Source organism: Dipodomys ordii, unplaced genomic scaffold (assembly GCF_000151885.1).
Source record: "Dipodomys ordii isolate 6190 unplaced genomic scaffold, Dord_2.0 Scaffold39, whole genome shotgun sequence".
Classification (NCBI taxonomy): domain Eukaryota; kingdom Metazoa; phylum Chordata; class Mammalia; order Rodentia; family Heteromyidae; genus Dipodomys; species Dipodomys ordii.
This window is the reverse complement of record NW_012267255.1, coordinates 31,773-56,970: the sequence shown is the minus strand read 5'-3', so window position 1 is coordinate 56,970 and position 25,198 is coordinate 31,773. Positions and strand designations below refer to the sequence as shown.

The 25,198-nt window shown below is 43.5% G+C and overlaps 1 protein-coding gene across 1 annotated transcript in view; it reads right to left on the bottom strand.

Moving 5' to 3' along the window:
• LOC105987108 (adenylate kinase isoenzyme 5-like) overlaps positions 1–25,198 on the bottom strand; it is a 55,780-nt gene that overhangs the window by 18,709 nt on the left and 11,873 nt on the right. The window contains exons 2-3 of the mRNA XM_013018266.1: positions 11,145–11,308; positions 8,182–8,298 (exon numbers count right to left, since the gene is read on the bottom strand). Coding sequence (XP_012873720.1) covers positions 8,182–8,298; positions 11,145–11,308 — 281 coding nt within the window. The remainder of the gene's footprint in view (positions 1–8,181; positions 8,299–11,144; positions 11,309–25,198) is intronic.

Genomic DNA, 25,198 nt, shown 5'->3' with positions numbered 1-25,198 from the left:
AAGGGAAAAAACAAATTGTTTAAATAGGGATACAGGTGGACCCATTGCAACAATGAGATGTACAAGTCGTTATGTCGAAAACGAACTTTACAACTTTGGTGGGGGGGGGGAGAGTGGGGGACGGAAAGGATGGGATGGGAAGAGGAAACAAAGGAGGAGGTTACAATCCTTGATAAGAAATATACTCATTATCTTGCCCATGTAATTGTAACCCCTCTGTACAGTATTTTCACAATAAAAAAGTCATTGTTCCTCAACTTTGTATGTGCTGTCTGTGAATAAAGGACCCCTGGCAATCTCTGTGGAAAATGCCTGGAATGGGTAAGAACAAAGTTGGGATAGTGGAAGACCTTTAGGCCACATACAAAAACATGGGTTACTACCAGATTAACCATTTACCCGCCTCCTGTGAGGAATGTATGGAATTGTAAAGAACAGAATTAGGGAAATTCCCCCAAATCTAGAAGAATGAAACAAACCTCTGGAATCAGTCATGACTTTCTGTTTGTATTAACTGAAAAGAGGCATTGAGCATTTGGACAGCAAGAAAGGCTGAATGCAGGTGGGGAGAAAAATGACCCTCATTCACCAGCAGAGGGCAAGCTAAGGAGGCAGTTTGAAATTCAGAGTCCTCCCTAAGATTGTCTGGCTACATAGAGCTGCGGCTCTCAATTGCAGGCCACTCTTTGGGAAAGGAAAGATAATTCAGGGACTTCTTCAGGTACACACAGACATTATACAAATCTGAGCAGGAGCTGGCAGTAAATGCCCCTCTGGACCATAGAGGTTGTTGTGGTTCTTTGGTATGTGATTTGGCACTTACTAGAAAAGTAGGGGTCCTAGACTCTGACTTGCTGAACCGAGGTCTGCATTTTAGAGAATCTTCAAGTGACTGCTCACAATGTAATAGCTTGAGAAGCTTCCTCTCAAGCCATTTCCTTGGGGCCCCCCAAACCATGGTTTTGACTGTCTTTCTTGAAATCAGGACTCTCTTCCTAGGTGCCAAACTGCCATATTGTCCTTCCTTCTGGAAGTCACTGGAACTGCTGACATCCTTATTTTAACAGCCAAACATTTTTTCAAATATTAGATGAAATTGTTTTTCAAAATGATCTGTACAACTTGGGGGTGGGTAGGAGGGGTTGGGAATATGGGAGAAAAATGAGGGAGGGAGTAACTAGATTGACAAGAAATGTACTTATTACCTTATTTATGTAACTATAACCCCTTTGTAGATCACCTTGCCAATAAAAACAATTGGAAAGAAAACACACTTCTGTGCTATGCCTTTAGAAACTCATTTGGAATAATCCTCCAGCTCCCAGCTCTGCCTCAGGCTGTGCTTCACCTCGAAAACCAAGTGAGGGACAGAACAGAGAACACTGTCCTTGTCGGAGGGACTTGGGGACAATGCTTTGTCCCAGTCTCACTCTGTCAGCATTCCTAGAAATGGACCACAGGTATCTCTGGGTTCTTCATGAATTTTTTTTTTTTTAAATCTGAGGCCCTCCACTACAATACAATAGCCTTAAGAAGGATTAAGCATTCAACTTGACCTGCCACAGCCATGTTCAATTGTTATAGTCATTCTTGCCCCTGAGTAACCCAGGCTGGTTGCCTTCCATGGATTCCCAGTAAACTATAAATGTTTTTAAAAAGCCATAGTATTGGTTATGTGGAACTTCACAACTAGAGCCTGATACCAGGAATGCACCTCTTTGACATGAGCTGAAAAGACGGTGCAGGTACACTGGGACCTTGTTGGTCCAGCACAGAGGACTGTTTTGAGATCTCATAAGCAACGTGACAGCAGCTAGAGACCCTGGGCTCAGAGCTTTGGAGACAACTATCCTTTCAACCCATTCCTAATGGGAAATATTATTATCCCCACTTTCAGGATGAGGAAATGGAAAGTCCAAGAAATTAACTTGGCCTAAGCTCATTAAGGATTCCTTAACACCAGTTAGCCGTGTGTAACTGTGAAGCCTGGTGACATGGCCCAGAGAGAGAGAGAGAGAGAGAGAGAGAGAGAGAGGGGGAGGGGAGAGAGAGAGAGAGAATGAGAGAGGAGAGCCAGGGATTTCAGAATGGGGCTCAGGCAAGATGTTTGGTGGGCACACAGAACCAGGAGAGGAGGGTGGGATATGTGTGAAGGTGGCATTGCCCATTTTGCCTCTTGGGGCCTAGCTGGGATCAGCACTCCTCAGAGCATGGTAATCCCAGTAAGAGGAGGAGGACGCTTGCTCTCCCCCGGCCCCTCCCCTAACCTTAGTTTTGCTCAGTTGTTACACAGGGGAGGCCATGTTTCTCGGTGGGTAGGAAGTCTCCCTTGATAGACAAAATAGCTGTCCTGTTCTCTGCTTGAGCCCTACTTTCCTCATTTATAAATGAGGGTAAGAGTACTTCCTACTTCACAGGGCTATAGTGAGGGTTAAATGAACTAATGCATATAAAGTGCCTAACTTATTTCAAATACCACTTAAACGTGCGTTAACATTATTTAATTGATTTAAAGGGGTGATCACATTCATCTCTTTGAGCTGTGAAAATCTGTTGGGTTTAGAGTCCGAGGGCCTGCTGAGTCACAGGCTTGTTCCATTGGCTGACAATAAGCTCAACACACCCATTTGTGTAGCTCTCAATTGGAGGCGCTCCTTGGGGAACTTCACTAGAGTGCTGCTGCAGGGTTATTCTAGAATGTCTTAATAGAATAACATCACCCCATTGCCCCCTACACCCTCTTCCCAGACTGCCATTACACAGCATGTATATCATCTATATGTATCATTCTGGCATCACCAGTTGTCACTCTGGTTGGAACTGTCCAGGTGCCACGCCGAGGTCTCTGCTCTTTAGGACTTAGGTTTCTTCTTTATTTCATTTGAAATCTGCCTCAGTGGGGCCCACAGTGGGACAGGGAGTTTTGTTTTTACCTTTGGGGAGATCACATACATGATCTGAATTCCTGTTTACACAGAGGCATTCATAAATGCTTTGTAAAGCCCAGGGCTTTCCCTCTTGGCTTATAAGTAGAAGAGGACAAGGTGACGAAGCAGGATTTCGGAGGTGTGAGAAAATTAGAATTAGTGGCCCCAATATTTTTATAGCTTAGGAAATGCACTTACGTTTTAGGACATTTGATGCTGACAGAATTCTTTACATCCATTCTATAGAAAAAGAATATGATGTTGGGTAACTTGTCCTGGGTCATGCTCATATATGGAAAAGGCACAGTTCGAAGTATTTTGACTCCCAGCCCTGTGAATGATGTGCCTTCAAGATGTTCCCTTGGGAGACTCTATGTCAGGGCGGGAGAAATGTTTTTCTGCCAAAGGCCATTTGGATATTTACAGTATTACTCATGGGCTAAATGATTTTTTTTTCTTGTTGGTGAAATGAAAGTCAAATCCATGTGCCCAGTTTGTGGTGATGCATTCGCAGTAAGAAGAGGAGCCAATCTGGACCTTCATTACAGCTCAAAACACACTAAACTCAATAAATCAGGAGGTCACGTGTGTCTGGATAAAATCAATGTTCTTTAGTGGATTTGGAATCACAGGCAGCTTTCGCTGGGTCTCCTAGTGACAGAGATATTGTCATTCAGACGAGCTGTATAGAGAGCTAGTTAATCACAAAGAAGCTAAGCTCCCAGGTAGAGAGATAGTTTGTGAATGCATGCATGCTAGCTCCAATGGAGGTGTTAGCAGCAGACAAAAGAAAATGGTCTCAGTGTTGGGAAAATCAGCTCAGATCAGATTACTGATTGCGTATAAGATATTGAAAAAACATAGAAGGATTCTGCAGGACAATTTCCAATTTTTCTCTCTGGCTGGTGAGAAAACAATAAGTATAACAAACACTACCCAATGGGCTGTTTTTACCTGTGGGATAACTGCAGTTTGACATTAGAGAGAAATTGCTGTCACTGAAAGCCAGGCATGGCTCCTATAAGAGGTGAGGACTTGCTTGAGAGGCTGGTTTTTATCAATGAAAAACACTTAACATTTGAACAGTTATTTGGTCTTACCACAGAGGGAACTCCAGCCATGGCTGGCTCAAACAGAAGGCTAAATATATTTGTCAGGAAAGAACTGAGTCATCTCCATCTTGATGGAAGTTGATTTAATTTATGACCCTGCTCTGTGCACAGTCATTGTGGTTCAACAACGGGATGTCAACAAAAGGGTATGCACACATTTTGTCAAAAGCAGAGGGTCTGGAATCTTGATTCTGAGTTCCATGATCTTGTTTATCACCATGATGTACGGTGGCTGAGTCAACGGGGCATGTTCATGGGCTTTCACCAGCTGCAGGATGAAGCCAAGCAGTTCATGGACATGAAGAGAAAACAGAACTGACAGGGGAACTCAATGGCAGCAAGTAATGGTGAGATCCAGCATCCACAGCGGATGTTACCAAGAACCTCTCAGAGGTAAATGATAACCAGCAGGTTTCAGCTTTCAAATGTGAAATCATCTGAAGTTGAGTTAAGGCTGGACAAAGTACCAAAAAGTGTGGCACATTTCTCCACTCTGGAAGAACAAAAGCCTTCTAAGGCACACTGCTAGTGTGTATCTGAAACGAATGGAGGCACTTAATGAGAGAGCCGAGGACATGAAAAGTAAACAAGTGGATCTGTACGTCTTTGCTATACCATTTGATGTGGAAAGCAGCTGAGGTGCCTGATAATCTAGAACATGGAATCATCCAGCTGTGCAGTGACGATGAGCTGAAAGCTAGCTACAACAGCCCCCCAGGGCTTGTGTTCTATAAATATTACATAAGCAGTGATGAACCTTGAGGGGACATGCATTGAAACATACATCTGTGTATGGGGCAACTTCACTGTTTCAAGCTGTTCTTTTCAAGACATACCATTACAAAAAAGGCCACTTGTGCTCCAGACTGACAAACTTGGAAAAGCAGTTGTGAGTAGCAACATCAATAGTCATGCCTCACCAAAGAGAAGCAGTTCCAGCCTCACATGAGGGGTGAATTAATTAAATGCTTGACAAAATATAACAGGCTGATTTTAAGTGAATCATTTTGTATGGCTTGTGAATACCATTTATATAAATACCCAAAAGGCCCCTTGGCAGAGAAAAAGGTTCTCCTTCCCCCCCCCCCCCACCTTGATACAGAGTACCTAAAATGGGGCTGGGAAGTTGGCTCAGTGGTAGAGTGCTTGCCTTGCATACATGAAGCCCTGGGTTCAATTCCTCAGCACCACATAAGCAGAAAAATCCGGAAGTGGTGCTGTGGCTCAAATAGCAGATGGCTAGCCTTGAGCTGAAGATCTGAGGGACAGTGCCCAGGCCCAGAGTTCAGGCCCATGACTGACAAAAGAAACAAAAGAAAAACAAAAACAAAAAACAACAACAAAACAAAACTCCTACAGTTTCAACAAGAAAAGACACAGGACCTGATACAAAGATACAACATGAATAGTCATTGCCCCAAAGAAGATATATAAATGAACAAAACCACATGGAGCCAGGTGCTGGTGGCTAATGCCTGTAATCCTAGTTACTTAGTAGGCTGAGATCTAAGAATCCAAACCAGCCCAGGCAGAAAAGCCCAAGAGAGTCTTATCTCCAATTAACCACAAAAAAAGCCGAGGTGGAGCTATGGCTCCATTGTAGAACACTAGCCTTGAGCAAAATTGATTAAAGAGAGTGGGGAGGCCCTGAGTTCAAGCCCAGGACTAGTGCACGCACACAAACACATGCACAAACACATGGAGATAGCAAAGCTCACCTATTACCTACTATAGGATGGTGACTGTCAAAATGCACAAGTACAGACAAAACACAAAAACCTGTCTCCAATAACAATGTTAGTGAGGAGAAACTGGAATCTACCTGTTCTGTTGTGAGGAACGTAGAATGGTACAGATGCTAGGGCAGTTTTCCCTTAGCTTTCTCGGGCCACCCCCTCCCCCCAAGACTGGTGCTGTCCTACTTGAGGCAGCTTTTGTGTGTGTGATTAACTGTGATTAACTGGAGATAAGAGCCTCACAAACTTTCCTGCCCAGGCTAGCTTCAAACAGTTCTCAGCTTCCTGAATAGCTAGGATTATGGGCTTGAGCCATTAGTGTCCTTAAGGATGCTTCTGGGGACCTTTTCCTTAGTCACAGAAGGGCAGGTGCTATGCTCCCCCCATTTATATGAAGTGCCTAGAATAATCACACTCATAGAGACAGAGAGTAGCATGACAGCTGCCAGGGGCAGAGGTAGGGGAGGGTGGGAAGTTGTTTAGTGAGTATAGAGCTTCAGGTCAGCAAGATGATGGACTATTGTGAGCATGACACAATGGCATGAGTGCACTTACTATCATCCAACGCAACACTGACAAGTGGTTCACACTGGAAAAAGTTGTTATGCACATTTAACAGCCAAACCAAACAATTTTCCCCAATATAATTTTTTCCAAAATGAGTTGTTTTATATTGTTGGCTGGGAATTGAGGTACACACCTGTAATACCAGCCTCCGTGGGCTGAGGGCAAGAGGATTGGGCGTGAGTCCTATCCAGGCTACTTAGCAGACCCGGTCTCATTAAACAACAACCACCCACAACTAATCCTAAGTTGACTTACATCCAAGTTTGTGGGTTTGTACTTTTGAGGTGGGCTGCTTTGTGGAAGAAAGCTCTTTAGAGTTCTTAGGGGGAAACACCTAAAGGCTGCTATGACCACCATAGTCACACATTTCCAGTCTCCCTGTCTACCCCTACGATGCCCAAGAAGCTTTGCTTTGACTTTGTCTGCAAGAGGCAAATGGAAGGGAAGGTGAGCAATGGAGATTCTATCTGAACATTGAAGAGAACAGAGGCAGAGAGAAGTGGAACTCACCCCAGGGACACACAGTCCAATTCACTGTTGCAGTGTTGGCTGCAGAAGTAGAAGGAGATGAGACTCCTCAATACTCATTCCCACCAGCAGCTGTCACTCAACAGCAAGTTGTCACCAGCCATATGACTAGCATCAAAACAGTATGCCCTTCTGCTTAATCCATCACCTTTGCGTGCAGGCTGTACATCCTTTATCTATTTAAAAAGACCCAACCCATGAATAGGGAGCCGATAGCTCACACCTGCAATGCTAGCTACTCAGAAGGCTGAGATCTGAGGATCAAGGCTTGAAGCCACCCTGGGGAGAAAAGTCCATGAGACTCTTATCTACAGTTAACCAGCAAAAAGCCGGATGTGGAGGTGTGGCTCAAGTGTTAGGGCACCAGCCTTGAGTGGGAAAGCCAATTGAGAGCACGAGGCCCTGAGTTCAAGCTCCAGTGCCAGTATAAAACAAAAGCAAAACCCTCAAAGCCACCAAGCATCCCAGAAGAGGATGCATATGAAAATAGAAAACTGGCTTAGAGAGACCACAGTTCTAAAAACAGAAGTTTCTTTTGGGTTTTCGAGTCAGACATTGCTTAACACCATCTCAACCTTTGTAAAACGTGCCGTGTGAAGTCTGTAGTGTGCAGTGAAGCCCAGAACCTGCTCCTAGTAGGTCAATGCCTACAGCTGGAGTGGGCGTCCCTTCCTGCCGCTCCTTGTGAATGGCTCTTACTCACCTCCTCCCAGGACAGGGTGGGGCTGGGGAGGGTGGGAGGTTGGGGTATTGAGTGGTATTTGAGGTTCTGCTCACCCAGCATTCCCAGCTCCCTTCTTACGTACACGTATCCCTAGTCCTCCCGGGGTAATTCTCTGTACACATCAGTCAGCATGGCTTGGTGGGATACCACCCTGCCCATCCCTGTTCCTCCAGGCTGCCTCTCCCCTCTCCCCCTCCACCCTTTTCCCCTGGCCACAGGGAAAGGTTCAGAGATGGCTGAGACTTAATCCAGGACAATGAAACATAGCCCTGGGTGTGTGAAACGCTTCTGTGGATCTTGGTAATGAGAAGGAAAAGCAATTGATGAGCCAGGAACAGGAAGAACCTTGATGAGCAAATTTGAATACCAAGATCTAACTGTGTATTTCAGTTAAATATTCTTCTCTGTTTCTCTCTCTCTCTCTCTCTCTCTCTCTCTCTGGTTAGTTTGAATTGGATTTCTGCCATGTGTAATAGAAAGGTTTGATTAATGTAACTAGGAAAGGGCTAGGCTTTGCATTTATCTCCAACAACAATAATGCACCCTATTTTTCTTCTGGAGCAATCCCTGCAGTCACAGCAGCTCACCCTGCGGTGGAACTCTTCCCCTTGCTTCACTTCCCGAGGGTAGCCATCAATCAGGAAGCCCTGTGTGTTGTTGAGGCTGGCCATCATGGCTTCCTTCAGGAGCTCCAGAACGATGTCCTGCAGCAGAAGGATGACAGCGGTCAGCGCCCGAGCCTTACAGTGCCGGTCACTACCCAGAACCACCAGGGCAGTCCACAAGCGTCCACTAGGGAGGACAAGTTGTTCAGACAGCAGACAGCAGACAGACAGCAGCTCTTCATATTTAATTCTCTGTCACCTTTCCCTCCCCCCACCACACTGGAACAACTACAAAATTGGAGGGTCACTCACAATGGGGGCTGGGTCCTGGGTTCCAGTGTAACTGTTCATAGTTTTCTTAGTCCTCAGTAGTTGCTTTTGCAGGGTTGTATGACTCATGTTAGGTTATAAGAACTATAACAGGCTTGTTTCAGAGACTAACACTACATAAACTAGGCACCATGGCAGTTTAAACAAAATATAAAATATATTCTACTGTTAGTTTTTTTTTCCAGTCAACATCTAACTTGACATTCACTGATTTGAGACTTTTAAGTAGATATGAAGTCATATTTTCTAGCCACATTGCTTTCTCTACTAAAGCTCTTGATTTAAGGGTCAGAGGATGTGGCTAAAGTGGTAGAGTGTCTGCCTACCAGGTATAAGGACCTGAGTTCGAATCCCATTACGGCCAGAATATATTTTATTTCATTTTAACAAGTGCTTATGGAAAATGAGGAGGAAAGAATGTAGAGGTTTGGGAATGGCTGTGGGAAACTGCAGTCAGCTCACTGTTGTGCGGAAAGGGAGGAGCTCCCTGTCCTCTGACTTTTGGCAGGAGCTTGAGGAATAATGCCATTACAGGTGGCCAAATCTTTCTCTAGATAATTGTAAATTATCTTCCTCAGGAAGATCATAGCTCGATGAGAGAGACAACAAAAATATAAATAATTACAATATTTAGCAAGGGACAACTGACAAGCACAAAATTAAAGCAAGACAAAGAGAGAACAAAATGCTGGAGGCGCTATTCTAGATAAGGTGGTCAGGGAAGGCCTCCTGAAGAAGCTGTCACATTTGTAAGTGGTAGAGTGCCAGCTTTGAGTGAAAAAGCTAAGGGAGAACACCGGTGCTGGCACAACCCCCTCCTTCCCCCCCCCAAAATGTAGTTTTGACATTAAAACAAAGATTTAAGCTGGGCACTGGGGGCTCTCACCTGTAATCCTAGCTACTGAGGAGGCTGAGATCTGAGGATCATGGTTCAAAGCCAGCCCAGGTAGCAAAGTTTGTGAGACTCTTATCTCCAATTAACCACTAAGAAACTGAAAGTGGCACTGTGGCTTAACTGGTAGAGTGCTAGTCTTGACCCGAAGAGCTCAGGGACAGCGCCCAGGCCCAGAGTTCAAGCCCCACAACTGACTTAAAAAAACAACAACAACAACAACAACACAACACAAAGATTTAGAGGAAGACATGAGCAAACTGTGTGACTATATGAAGAAATATCACTCAGGATGAGGACATTGCCCGTACAAAGGCTTGGAGGCAGGAACGGCCTGACTGTGAGAGGAATGAGGAGTGTGTGAATGGGAGCCGGCATGGGGAGGGAGGAGGGGAATAACCCTGGAGAGGTGTCTGGGGGCCACGTCCATGGACAGGATTCTGCATTTCATTCTAAGTGTCATGGGAAGCTGCTGGAAGTTTCTGCAGAAGAAACATATTTTGAAGCAATGGCTTGCTTGCTGTGACAATAATAAGCCTGGGGAGCTGGGCACTGGTGGCTCATGTCTGTAATCGTAGCTACTCAGGAGGCTGAGATCTGAGGATTGCTGTTCTAAGTCAGCCAGAGTAGGAAAGTCCATGAGACTCTTATTTCCAGTTAACCACCAAGAAGCCAGAAGTGGATCGATCACTCAAGTAAGTAGAGTGCTAGCCTTCAGCAAGAAAGCTAAAGAACAGTGCCCTTCCAGGTCCTGAGTTCAAACTCCAGTACTGGCAAAGAAAAAAGAAAAAAAAGACTGCCATGACTGATTTCCTTTGACCAAGATGTTTCCAGCTGGGACATAGCCTGTATCCTTATCCAGCAGAGACTGTATGGCTCAAGAACTAATTACAGAGCCTGGCTTGGGATCTTGTTGGTCAAGGATGTTATCTATCTTCTATCTATCTATCTATCTATCTATCTATCTATCTATCTATCTATCTGTCTGTCTGTCTGTCTGTCTGTCTGTCTGTCTGTCTGTCTGTCTGTCTGTCTGTCTAACTACCTGGGATGTCTCTGAGCTCTTTTGCTTAATTAGAGCCACAGCTCTCCTTCAAGTTTTCTGGTGGTTAATCAATCAGAGGTTAGAGTCTCCTGGACTTTCTTGATCAGGCTGGCTTTGAACCACAATTCTCAGAACTCAGTCTCCAGAGTAGCTAGGCACGAGCCACCAGTGCCTGCCTGGGGTAAGATGAATATTTTTGGATACACATGGCTGACACGAATGAAGATTTGAAAAAAAAAAGGTATTAACAAAGGAATATTCTTAAATGACAGAAACAAAATGCCAAATGCTCTCATTCCCTGAAGCTCCCTGCAGAACTAGATCAAAAGGTTATTTTCTGTTCCCTGAAGGTTTCTAATTCTAGGCTGTGTCTTATCACACTCACCTCTGTTCTGAAGATCTTTGAACTAGTCAAGTCGGGGCCTGACTTGGGGGAAACGAAGACTAGGATGAAATTTAAAGAGCTGGCCAAGGAGCTTGTGACTTGGGTGCAACATCTGTTGCAGACCTGCTTGTTTCTGGATTGTCATGTAAAGGAGAAATAAAACCCACTTCTATCTAAACCCTCTAGGTAGGTACCTCTGTAGGGGAAGGCAGCTGCGGGTTACCAAGCAGGAGGGGGAGGGGTTCCCTGGGGAGGCGGGGCGTGGTCTCCTGGGAAGGATGGGGGTAGCTTACCGAGGGTACCAGGTCTCCACGCTGCATGATGTCTCTGATCAATTTGCTTCTTTCAGATTCGGAGGCTAGTTCTTTACGCAGGAGTTCACCAGTGGAGAGATGAGTAAAGCCATATTTTTCCACCAGCTTCTCACACTGTGTGCCTTTGCCAGAGCCAGGGCCACCTTGAAAGGGAGACATGTCAGGCATGCATTCCATCCTGTGTCACCTGTGTGTGTGTGTGTGTGTGTGTGTGTGTGTGTGTGTGTGTGTGTGTGTAGGTACTAGGGCTTGAACTAGGGTTTTTCTGCTCAAGGCTGGCTTTTGAGCCACAATTCTACTTTCAGCTTTGTGGCAGTTAACTGGAGATAACAGCCCCATAGATTTTCCTTCTGTCTGGCTTAGAACCATGATCCTTAGATCATGAATAGCTAAGGTTACAGGCATGAGCCACAGACTTAGTGCTTCCTTTTTACCTGTGGTCATCTTAAGTGTGAATGCTTCCTGCACAAGCATGTATTGAGGGTTAGGACTGCTCAGGGCGCCATGGACACATCCAGAGCAGACACAGTCCTGAGCTGAAAGAGCTATCTCCCGGAGGAGAGGGGCATAGATGTTAGCGACAAAAGCAGGCAGTAGTTCTGCAGTTGTAAGTTGTCCCTAGGTTGGGATCTGCTTGTTGAAAGGGCACAGAGGAAAGGCTCATGACTCCAGTAGCCATGCAAACCAGAGAGGTTTCTTGGGGGAACTGAACCTGCTCAGGAGCCATCATACTCAGTGAAATAAACTTAATAAATCCTAGCTGTTGGTGAAAAAGAAAAGTTTTTATTTTCAAACAATCACAAACTTAGAGTTGAGTTGTGAATAAAGTACAAAGAAGACTCTGATACATGGGAGAGTGTGGATGGGGCTGGTTGTTCTATTCCTCTAGAAATGTTTTTCTGTCATTTCCTACACACAAGGGACAAACACATACTGTTCCCAGACCCATTCAACTTCCTGCCACTTGTCTCAGTTGACTCAACAATGACCTGTGAAGCTGATGAGCTGAGCTGGGAACCACAGCGAGCCCTTGGTTGTAGTGCTCTTCTGATCTCTAGCAGTGTGGAACATTTTCTGAAGACATTTTTGAAGATTACAAGTAGTTATTTGCCAAAGGATTCTTTCTTCCTCTCTCTCTCTCTCTCTCTCTCTCTCTCTCTCTCTCTCACACACACACACACACACACATGCACACACAGAGACACACATACACACATAATATATATCAGCCATTTTTATTAATTTTGAATATATATCATATCCCCTTGATGAACATGTCATCATTGACTCTTTCCATTGCCCTCAAATTCCTAAATCCTAATATATTTCATTAAAAAACATCAATAGCTAATCTTTACTGAATGCTTACTTGGACCGTACTATCCTAAGCATTACATGCCTATGAAATTAAAAAAGACAAAAGCAAAAACCTGTCTTCCTGTGGGGCGAGGTGGCTCATGCCTGTAATCCTAGCTACTCAGGAGGCTGTGATCTGAGGATTAAAAGCCAATCCAGGCAGCAAAGTCCATGAGACTCTTTTTTATTTATTGTGAAAATAATGTACAGAGGGGTTACAATTACATGGGCAAGATAATGAGTACATTTCTTATCAAGCATTGTAGTTTCCTCCTTTGTTTCCCCTTCCCCATGAGACTCTTATCTCCAATAAACTCCCAGAAAAGCTGGGAGTGGAGATGTGGCTCAAATGGTGGAGTGTTAGCCATGAGCAAAAAGGCTCACGGCTAGTGTTCAGGCCCTGAGTTCAAGCCACAGGATTGGCACAATAAATAAATAGAGAAAGAAAGAAAGAATAGACAAGTTGTCTTTGTACCAATCCACAGCCCAATCCGACCGTAACTGACAAGCTGACACTAATAACTGGTGTGAATGAATGAATGCTCACTTCTTCCCACTTCTAGGACCATAGTATCTATGGAAGACTAACCTGATCCGACCTACTTAAATATGAAATTGGAGTATGGAATGCTAAGCCAGCAGACCATCATCACCATATGTTTCCGACTCTTGTCTCCAAGCATTTACCAAAAACCCAGAAGTGGAATTGTGGCTCAAGGGGTACAGCCCTTAGCCTTGAACAACAAACTCACAGTCAGTGCCTACGTCCTAAACCCCAGGACTGGCACAAAAAAACAAACAACAACAATGTGAACAATATGAACAACAAAAGCCCCTTAGTCTTTCCAGAGCATTTCATTTTTCCAGAGTCTCAATCCAGTTTTTTCTTTTTTTTCAGAGGAGCGGGGAGTAGTGATACTGGGACTTAGGCTTGAACTCAGAGCCTGGGGGCTGTCCCTTAGCCTTTTCGCTCAAGAGTAGTGCTCCTCCACTTGAGCCATACCTCTACTTCCAGCTTTTTGCTGCTTAATTGGAGATAAAGAGCCTCATGGACTTTTCTGCCTATGCTCACTTTAAACTTCAACCCTCAGTTCTCAGCCTCCTTAGTAGTTAGGATTACAGGCATGAGTCACTGGCTCCAGTCTCCATTTCCACTTTTCAATGGACACTTCATGTCTCTATAAGTAAATAGTACTCATACATTGAAACATGTTGAGATCTGTCTTCAAGAATTAAAGTGTTTTTGAATTTTTTCATCTTTCAGGCTAAATTTTGGCTGGTGTCTACTTACAAGATAAATTGTTTAATTTTGAGGTGATATGGTCTTAAGTATGATGTATAATGTAATGACAGTAAACAAACTTGACACGCACAAAGATGCTTTACTATGGGGACTGTACTGACATTTTGAAAGCATGTGAAATCACACCTAAAACTGTGTCCTTAGTGGCATTAAGCAGCAGCGCTGAATTTCTTGAATAAATGTAGTTACCTCTGTTTAAATGTCTAATGTGATTTTCTTTTCTTTTTTAAAATTGTATTCATAATTTGTACTATTAATGTGGGTTTTTCTTGGACTGCTGGGGTTATTATCGCTGTGGGATTTTTGTTTTTATTTTGTAGAATCGTCTAATGTGATATACTGACTTTTATTTATTTATTTATTTTTGTCGGTTGTGGGGCCTGAACTCCGGGCCTGGGCGCTGTCCCTCAGCTCTTCAGCTCAAGGCTAGCGCTCTAACACTTGAGCCACAGTGCCACTTCCAGCTTTTTCTGCTTATGTGGTACTGAGGAATCGAACCCAGGGCTTCATGCATGCAAGGCAAGCACTCTACCACTGAGCCACCTTCCCAGCCTCTTTATAAGTGATACTTGGATAATTCTAATAACTGTAGTTGACAGCCTCTTAAAATGTTTTGCGTGGAAACAAGTTAAAAGGCAAAGCATGATAGAGATTATAGTTGGATAGTGAAGATTTACGACTTTATTCTGCAGTTTGCTTGGTTTACCTCTTTTGTTGAAGACTATGTTTGGTGGTTGGGACTTCTCCCTTAAAAGATAACATTAGTTTTAGTAGAAAGGCTCCCTCCCCCTACTTTGCCTTGTCAGAAGAACCTGGGAGGGTCCATGTGTTTTATCTTCTGTTCACGCAGACAGCTACTCTAAGCCTAGTGGGGAAGGTTCAGCTCCCCGGCTCCTATCCCCCCTCCCCACCCCCATGCCATATTGTCTTGGATGAGCCAGTCTACTAGGAAAACAGCAATTACAGAGGTTTGCAAAGATGATGCAGACCACTTAGGCGAGCAACCCATTGCTGGCTAATGCTGCATTTGTTTCAAGCACCCCGACTCTTGCCTCTCTATATAATAGGATGGGAGAGGGTAGGATCAGAAGAGGCCGCTCAGGAGAAGTACTTCTAGATAAATGACTGAGAGCAGCTAGCATCTGAGCTCTGGCGGAGGCCACAGGGCTTCCATGGCTTGGATTTTCCTGGAAACTCTTCCCAGGATGACTGGTAGCTGGTTATGTGGAAAAGATATTTTCAGACTTGGCTTCCAAGGCAAGAATGCTATGTTCCCGTTATTACTATTATTATATTTTTCTTCAGCCTCCTACTAATATGACTATTATAGTTTTTGTTTCTCTCAAATGTTATTTAATAAATCTTGACACAAAGGCAATTAAAAAATCTTCAGCTCAAATGAGCAACAGCTGTGTGCTAAACCTCATGCTGCCCGAGTTAGAAGCCTCCGTGGGAGCCACAGCTGCAAATTCCTAGGTTTGCTTTTTTTTTTTCTCTCTCGAATAGTGCAGGCACTGTGGAATTTTAAGTAATTTACACAATGGCTAGATTCCTTCATTGCGTCCAAACTGGGGAACAAAGTGATTTTCTTTGTGCAAAGATAGCACAAAAATTACTACTGGGGGCATTTATTTTCACATCCTGTCACCTGTCTTCAAGGTCTTCATTTATGACTTTATTTTTTGTGTGCCAGCACTAGGGATTGAGCTTAGGGCCTGGGTGCTACCCATTAGCTTTTTATTTTTCCTCTTCTTTTTTTTGTGCCAGCCCTGGGACTTGAACTCAGAACTTTGGTGCTATCCTTGTTTTTTTTTTTTTTTGCTTAATGCTAGCATTCAACCAATCAAGCTATAGCTCCACTTCCAGCTTTTTGGTTTTAATTAGCGATAAGAGTCTCAAGAGATTTTCCTATCCATTGTTTCGAACCATAATCCTCAGACCTCAGTCTCTAGAGAAGCTAGGATTACAGTTGTAATCTTGATCTTTTGCTCAAGGCTGACATTCTACCATCTGAATAATATCTCCACCTCTGGTGTTTTGTTAGTTCATTGGAAATAAGAGTTTCACAGGCTTTCTGCCTGGCTGGCTTCAAACCATGATTCTCAGATCTCAGCCTCTTGAGTATCTAGGATTACAGGTGTGAGCCACTGAGGCCAGGCCAACTTGACTTTTAAATTAAGACAAAACAAAACAAAACCTCAAAAAACCAACAATGAAATCTTGCTATCTGTCCAGGGTAATTTGTTATATGGAAAAAAAATCTTTTGAGGAACTGCATCTCTCTCAGATGAATGGGCTGTGTTTACTAGAGATGAGCCGACTGATGACAGATGAGACTCTGTCACGGTTCCTGTCACTGAGGTGATTTTTAGTGTCTCCTTACTCCAATTTCATGCCCCTGGGCAGACCCAGCCACAATCTCACGTGGCTTAGAGTCTAGTATAGAAGATTCCATTTCTAAGGTGTCTGTCAGTATTTCATAAAAAGGAATCAGGGGAAAAGTCCTTTTCCTAACTCTCAAAGGACATTTAAAAGTTCTAAGCTAGGTGCTGGTATCTCTTTCCTGTAATCCCAGATACTCAGGAGGCTGAGATTTGAGGATCGTGATTCAAAGCCAGACGCAGCAGAAAAAGTCTATGAGACTCTTATCGCCAATTAACCACCAAAAGTAGAGCTGTGGCTTATAGGGTAGAGCACCAGCCTTGAGTGGAAAGAACTAAGGGATAGTGCCTGGGCTCTGAGTTTAAGTCCTAGTATCAACCCAAAAAAATATTTCATGCAAGGGCAAAGCTGCTCAATAATGTGCAGTGGCAATACTGTGAACCTCTTCTCTTCAGTGCAGGCTCTCCTTTCTTCTCTGGTCTATAGTGGGAAGAGGAAAGTGCTGGATATTTTGAGCTTAGGGAGCCCTGATCTTAGATAGCCTAGTAGACTTTGAGCTGGATCTGCGGCACTTTGGCCTGACCACTGGGTCACCTTTCCCACTTTGCTTTCTATTTATGGGACCAATTTTCTCTCAAAGACAGCTTGTGGATTTATTGGAATCTTCAAGGTAAGGATCTGAAGCTAAGCAATTGCTGTAAGTCCTTGGCTTCAGGGGAAAAAAAAGAAGAAAATAGCAAAGCTGGCATGTTATTGCACATTCTGGGCCCAGAAAATAAAGATGTCAGGTGGGTAATTAGCTGAATCCCAAATACAAATAAATGCATGCACTCAAGTTTCAATTACACTTACATTTTAAAGTGTGTTTCCCATAGTAATGGCACCAAGCTTGTGATTTTGTCCTTAGTGAGTCTTTTATGTGTCACATCCTGCTTGATGCACCTTGGATTTGAAACACATTGTTTCAAATGGGCATGCTTAGGCAGCTTGGATGGATCTGACCGGAGAGTTAGTCCTAACAACAGAAAAGACGCAGAGCTGGGTCTTTCCATTAGATAAAATATAGTCCAATGGGAGGGTGGCAGGTGACTCACCAATACAGATGTGTGGCAGGGCCTGGAGATATTGCTCCAGGGCGGGGGAAGGGCAATTAATCACTTTTGTCAGCACAGAGGAAATGGTATAAGGAAGAGCACACAAATGAGTCCGGCTTGCTGGGAACCAGTGGCTCATGCCTGAAATGCTAGCCACTCAGGAGGTTGAGATCTGAGGACTGTGGTTCACAACTTGCTGGGGCAGGAAAGCCCATGAGACCCTTATCTTCAATTGACCACCAGAAAACTGGAAGTGAAGCTATAGCTTAAGTGGTAACACACCTACCTTGAGTGAAAAGGCTCAGGGACAGTACCCAGGCACCGAAAGGGGGGAAGGGGAGACCCTGGGCTATGGAGCACAAATGGTGGAGTGGAGGAGTGTGATGTATTTCAAAGGACACAGGACAGATGGATTTGACAGTGTACTCTGCTACTTACTAGTATGTAGTCATACATCAGCCTTTCAATTTTCAGATACTTAATTTCCTCGTCTATAAAATGGGGAGAAGCAACAAACATTTTTCTGCCTAATTCTATCATTGACTTTCTTTTTTTCATCTTCCCTAGTTGGCCAGTTGGCTAACTTCATTGAGTTTACATTTGAAAAACATTCCCGAAATCTGCTCCCAAATGCAAGATCTCATTGAGAGTTTCTCTTGTCCTAGCTCTCTTGAATAGATGTGGTAAATGCTATTTACCATGAAGTGAGGTTACTTAGCTCTCTAGATTTTTCTGAGTCATATCATCCAGCATATGGAGGTTTGAATTAAACCAAATCAGCAGCCAGTTTGATCCCTTGCTATCACTTAGAGATGTACAGACTATGTGCATGCACTTATGATGCATCAGTTTATGTGTACACATTTTTATATCTATTTGATAGTAAACACACTCATGAACGCATATATGGTTTATTTGCTCTAAGGTAAAACACGGAAGACAATTTTTCTGGACCACATTTGCCAACCTCAGAGCTTCCCAGGCCTTGATTCCTATCCTGGCTAGACATTCTTTTTTTTTTTTCTTTTTTATATTAATAAGTTTTTTTATTGTGAAATACTGTACAGAGGGGTTACAAGGTAATGAGTACATTTCTTATCAAGCATTCCTGCCTCCTCCTTTGTTTCCACTTACCATCTCTGCCCTGCCCCCACCTTCACCAAAGTTGTAAAGTTCGTTTTTTGACATAACTCTCATTGTTGCAATGGGTCTACCCGTATCCCTATTTAAACAATGTGTTTTTTCCCTTCCCCTCCACAAATTATACCAACATTAAATACTGTGAAAACAGGGGTTAGACCATAGGGGAGGGACATACAAAACAACAAAGAAATCATCATATAAATACAATAGAAATAATCACAAGAAAGAAAAGACCATTTGAGGCCTTATCTTGAGGTTCATTTCACCTAACATCAACTTATCTGACCGTTTCTGCTTGTCTCAGCCATATACTAGTTATTGCAAATAAGGGAAACCATGGGACCTATGGTTTTGGGGCCTGGCTTGCTTCACTTAATATAATTTTTTCCAAGCCTTTCCATTTCCTAACAAATGGGGCAATGTATTCTTTCTGATGGAGGCATAGAATTCCATTGTGTATATGTACCACATTTTCTTGATCCATTCATCTACTGAGGGCATCTGGGTTGGTTCCATATCTTAGCTATGGTAAATAATACTTCAATAAGCATAGTTCTGCTGGTAGCTTTAGTATGGTCTTGTTTGTGATCATTTGGGTAAAGGTCCAAAAGTGGGATTGCTGGGTCATAGGGGAGCTCTATGTGGAGTCTTTTGAGGAACCTCCATACTACTTTCCAAAGTGGTTGAGCAAGTTTATATTCCACCAACAATGCAGTAGGGTTCCCTTCTGTCCACATCCCCTCCAGCATCTGTTGTTATTAGAGTTCTTGATTATAGCCATTATAACTGGGGTGAGGTAGTATCTCAGTGTTGTTTTGATTTGCATTTCTTTTATGGCTAGGGAGGTTGAGCATTTCTTCGTGTGTCTATTGGCCATCCTTCTTTCCTCTTCAGAGAAGTTTCTCTGTAAGTCTTTAGCCCACTTATTTATTGGGCAGTTGTTTCTTTGAGGATTTGTTGTTGGCGGATTTAATTTTTTAAGTTCCAGGTATATTTTAGATATGAGACCCTTGTCCATTGTATGGTGAGTGAAGATCTTCTCCCAATCCGTGGGCTTTCTATTGATCTTGCTAGCTATGTTTCTTTCCCCTTTCTTTATTACATTTATCCTTTTTCTCCCTCTCAACATCCTGTAGTTAGATTTGCCCATTAAGCATTAGCACCTAAACTTTGCTCCAGGCTTTGTTTTCCAAGGACCCAATAAAATCTTGTGAAATCTCTGGCTAGACATTCTTTACATTAATCTGGTGCCAATGATTTTCTTCATGAACCCAATTTCAGAGCTTCCTACAGATCTGGCGGAACTGAGAGTTCACTGCTTGAGTTTATCCACCCATTCTGATGACTCCTTCCTTTCTCCTTCTCTTTTCTCTTGACCTTACTTCTCTATTTTTTTCTCTATTACTATCTTATCAAGTTCGTCCCTTTGGGCTCTTCTTACTTCTCTTGCCAACTGAACACCATGCCCTTTCTGGAAACTTTCAGTGCTTTGCCCCTTAAATTCTGTCATGACATACACCGGCCTTTCTTTCTGCTCAGCCCATCATTTACTTCATTTATATATAATTGAGAAAGTCAGAAATCTGAGCCCACCGGGTCCTGTCTTCTAACTCCATAACAGCTTTTAAGGCCTCTTGGCAGATATATTTCTCTATTGCTGATATCAAATGATCCCATGGATGGAGTCTAGCTATTTCCCATAGTCCTCAAACATGTTCTTATTCCCACTCTCAACATTTTCAATCTTGTTACCATTAAGAAGGCAAAAATTGTTTCCTCAATAGTTTCAGAATGCTTATATCTTCTTCCTTTGTTTTTTTATCCCCCCTTTCTTCTTAAGAATATATTATTATTATTATCATTATTTTTGTGGGTCCTGGGGCTTGAACTCTGGGCCTGGGCACTGTCCCTCAGCTTTTCTGTTCAAGGCTAGTGCTCTACTACTTGAGCCACAACACCACTTCCAGTTTTTTGGTGGTTTATTGGAGATAAGAGTCTCACAGACTTTCCTGCTTGGGGTGGCTTTGATCTGTGATTCTCAGATCTCAGCCTCCTGAGTAGCTAGGATGACAGGTGTGAGCCACCAGCATCCAGCTGGAATGTATTTTTTTATTCCATAATTTACAAAATTATGTTACATTCGTTCTATGAGGGGGATTGCTTTTTTTTTTTTTGGTCCGGTCGTGGGGCCTGAACTCTGGGCTTGGGTGCTGTCCCTCAGCTCTTCAGCTCAAGGTTAGCGCTCTACCACTTGAGCCACAGCGCCACTTCCGGCTTTTTTCTTTTTGATTATGTGGTGCTGAGGAATCGAAGCCAGGGCCTTAGGCATGCAAGGCAAGCGCTCTACCACTGAGCCACCTTCCCAGCCCACGCTTTTTTTTTTTTTTTTAATGCTAGTCCTGGAGCTTGAACTCAGGGCCTGGGTACTGTCCCTGAGCCTCTCTGTGCTTAAGGCTAGCACTCTACCATGAGTCACAGTGCCACTTCCAGCTTTTTCTGTTTACATGGTACTGAGGAATCAAACCCAGGCCTACGCATGCTAGGCAAGCACTCTACCACTAAGCCACATTCCTAGCCATATGAGGGGGATTTCACTGGCACATTTCCACACATTTACAATATATTCCAAATAATATCACCTCCTCTATTATTCCTCATGTCCCTTTCCCCCTACTTTGGGAAGACTTTTCTACAATGTATATAGTCTTCATCTAATTTCTCTATTTTGCTTTGTTGGATCACCTGAGTATTTTATTTTTTATTGTAAGAAGACCATACAGAGGAGTTACAATTACATGGGCAAGATAACGAATACATTTCTTATCAAGCATTGTTGCCTTCTCTTTGTTTCCCCTCCCATCCCTTCCCATATTCCCCCCTCCCCCCACCCAGTTCTCCCCTCACCCCCCACCAAAGTTCTAAAGTTCATTTTTGACATAACGACTTGTACATCTCATTGTTGCAATGTGCCCACCTGTATCCCTAGTTAAACGATTTGTTTTTTCCCTTCCCCTCCACAAATTATACCAACATGGGGAGGGACATACAAAGCAACAAAGAAATCGTCTTATAAATATGTTAGAAACAATTGCATGAAAGGAAAAAAAAAACAAAAAAACATTTGCACCTGAGCATTTTGATCACAGTATCCAACATCCATTCTTTTTTTTTTTTTTGGGTCCGGTATAGTGGGGCCTGAACTCTGGGCCTGGGCACTGTCCCTCAGCTCTTCAGCTCAAGGCTAGCGCTCTACCACTTGAGCCACAACGCCACTTCCAGCTTTTTTCTTTTCGCTTATGTGGTGCTGAGGAATCGAACCCAGGGCCTCATGCATGCAAGGCAAGCGCTCTACCACTGAGCCACCTTCCCAGCCCCTCCAACATCCATTCTAATGTTCAATTCTCACTTAAAGTCTTTCTCTTCTATTAGACTTAATGGTACATGAGGACAGAGTGTGGGTTAGTTTTGCACCCATAGTGTCTAAAATAGCACATAGCAGACACTGGTTTTATGATGAATGGACCCTCACTATCCTGCTCCAAGAACTCAATCCTCTCTTGTCCACATTAATGTGGACTCTATCTCTTTAGCATAACAACAATCCAAGTGAAAATATTTTCAACATGGTCTGCATCCTCCACTAATCATAATATTTCTTTTCCTTCAGTAGCCTAGAACTTTGTTTCTATTTCCTCTTCATTCATTCACTTCTCTTCTTACAAACCTTCTCCTCCTGTTTATTGACTCTTCCTCTTACATACTCTTTCCTACCCTCTCTACCATGATTATAGAACAGTTAGCCTCTTTCTTCTATTCTAGTTATCTTTGACTCCTCAGTAACACTTAACTGACAAACTGACAAATATCTTGAAAGTTCCTCTTAGCCTGGCTCCCAGCACAGTTGTCTCTTTCTTCCTTTGCTAGGCTCAGTTCATAGCAAGTCAAAACTTTCATTTTTTTGCTGTCTATAGAACCTTGCACAATGGCACACACTGTTAATTAATCCCATAGGAGGAGCCTCATGGTCCCAGAAGTGACAACTCTATAAAGATTTTTTTTTTTGGGTCCGGTCGTGGGACCTGAACTCTGGGCCTGGGCGCTGTCCCTCAGCTCTTCAGCTCAAGGCTAGCGCTCTACCATTTGAGCCACAGCGCCACTTCTGGCTTTTTTCTTTTTGCTTATGTGGTGCTGAGGAATCGAACCCAGGGCCTCAGGCATGCAAGGCAAGCGCTCTACCACTGAGCCACCTTCCCAGCCCCTCTATAAAGAGATTTTGAGTTCACATCTCAGACATTTTTCTATCTGGAGAGATGACCTATCAGTTGCTTACTCTCTTTAAGCTTCAATTCAATTACAAACTGCAGTTATAAAGTACAGCAGAGATCAGGACCTACTGATTATAAGGAGAGTTGAAGGGGTGCCCAGAATACTGTTCTTGTGTCTGGAGTAGTTGCTGCTACAAAATGAACCTTCAATAAACATCACTTAACCTGATTTGTTTTAACAAAACATTAGATACATGGCTCATGCCTGTAATCCTAGCTACTCAGGAGGCTGAGATCTAAGGATCGTGGTTCAAAGCCAGCTTAGGCTGGCTTTATCTCCAATAAAACCACCAGAAAACCAGAAGCGGCACTGTGGCTCAAGTGGTAGAGCACTAGCCTTGGGCTAAAGAGCTGAGGGACAGTGCCCAGGCCCAGAGTTCAAGCCCCACGACCGACCAAAAAAAAAGAAAAAGAAAAAAAGACACTGCATTTGTATTTGTGTGCATATGTACTTGTGTGTGTGTGTGTGTGTGTGTGTGTGTGTGTGTGTGTGTATGTGTGTGTGTGTGTTGGTACTGGAGCTTGAACTCAGGACCTGGTGCTGTCCCTGAGATTTTTCACTCAAAGATGCCACCTTCCCATTTGAGCCACAACTCCACTTCTGGATTTTTGGTGCTTAATTAGAGATAAGAGTCTCACAGACTTTCTTGCCCCAGCAGGCTCCAAACTGTTACCCTGAGATCTCAGTGTCCTAAGTAGCTAGAATTACAGCATGGGCTGCCAGTGTCAGCTGATACAGTGTTTTAAAAACACTGTGGTGTATTTTAGCATCTTATAAGATGGGTAGTCTTGATAGTTATAACTGTGAAGGCATCAAATAACTTTGACAAATCTAACTACCAAATTTCTAGATAATCTTCAGATTTGTTTAAATATCAGTCATATTTCTGCTCCATGAATTATTTCTCTCTAAATGGAAATGGTTCTCAACACTGAGCTCAGGTTTTCATGACTGAATAATCCCTTTCAGAGAAAAGCCATTATACTGTTGGACCATGAACTGCCAGTGCCCTAGGAATGATCTCCCACCAGCCTGGGCTGTGACTCACTTCAACATTCTGCATCTCAAGTGGGCTACATTGCCATGCCGACTTTCAGGATGCTGTTGCTGGGAACTGACTCTCTCTGACCCAAAGCAATTAAGAAAAAAATCAGACCCTTATCCTCCCAGACACTATTTCTAGTCATTCTGAAAGGCACTGACTCCTTCGTTTTATTTGGTGAATGTGTTGAGCTATGCTTGTGGTTGAGTCAGCGGAAGGTTACAGGGGTGATATGGAAGAGCTTTAAACAGAGCAGGGAACTTGGCAATAGCAGAGACTGTGCCTGCTTTATTAGTGTGTGCTATATAGTAGGTACTTGAAAATGGTTAGATGAATGAATGAATGAATGAATGAATGAATGAATGGAGCCTCAGGGAGGCAGTCCTGCTTGTGACCAGGAAGGCAATTAGGGAATTTTGGGTCTAGACTTCCCTTGCTTTGAACTTGCTCAACAATACTTGGAGAGTCCCTTTGTCTCCTTGGACCAGCTTCCTTATTTGTGAATGGGGAGAGGCTAGACAGAGTGGTTTCCTGTTTAGTATTGTACTACTCTGCCTACATTCTCCAGCTTCTCTCCTATAATCCTGCTTCTTCCTGCTGCTTGTTCATCCCCTTGGCTAGAATCATGGATGTGGCCCCCAAAGGCTGTGAGCTTAAGGCTTTGCTCCCCAGTTTGTTGCTATTGGGATTTTTTTTTTTTGGGTTCGGTCATGGGGCTTGAACTCTGGGCCTGGGCGCTGTCCCTCAGCTCTTCAGCTCAAGGCTAGCGCTCTACCACTTGAGTCACAGCACCACTTCCGGCTTTATTCTTTTTGCTTATGTGGTGCTGAGGAATCGAACCCAGGGCCTCATGCATGCAAGGCAAGCGCTCTACCGCTAAGCCACCTTCCCAGCCCTATTGGGATATTTATTAAGAAGTAGTGGAAACTTTAAGAGGTGGGCCTAGCACTGGAGTGAGGTGATTGGAAGGAGCTGGTGAATCCCAGTCCCTTCCTCTTTCTCTCTTTTGTACCCTGGCCATGGAAGCGAGTAGGTCTGCTCCCATCATGTGAGCCTTGGGGTTCCTCTGTAAGCCAGGAAGCAAGTAAGGATTGAAACCTCAGAAGCTGACAGCCACAGCAAACCTTTCCATAACGACTGTCTCATGTGTTTGTTATGGTAACAGAAAACTGACAAACACATCACCTTTTCTAGCCAATGTGCCTCGTTCAGGCAGAGGTTTTAAGAGGCTGTGTGTGGTTGGCCAGATAGATCTCTTTCCCCTCACTGTAAGATGGCAAGGATTAGCAGAATGAAACAGGGAGTGTGAAAGAATTTCTGAACCAGTAGATCTTCAATCTCTGGGGCTGAGTGGGCCTTCATAGGTTAATAAATTCCCTAAGGAAAG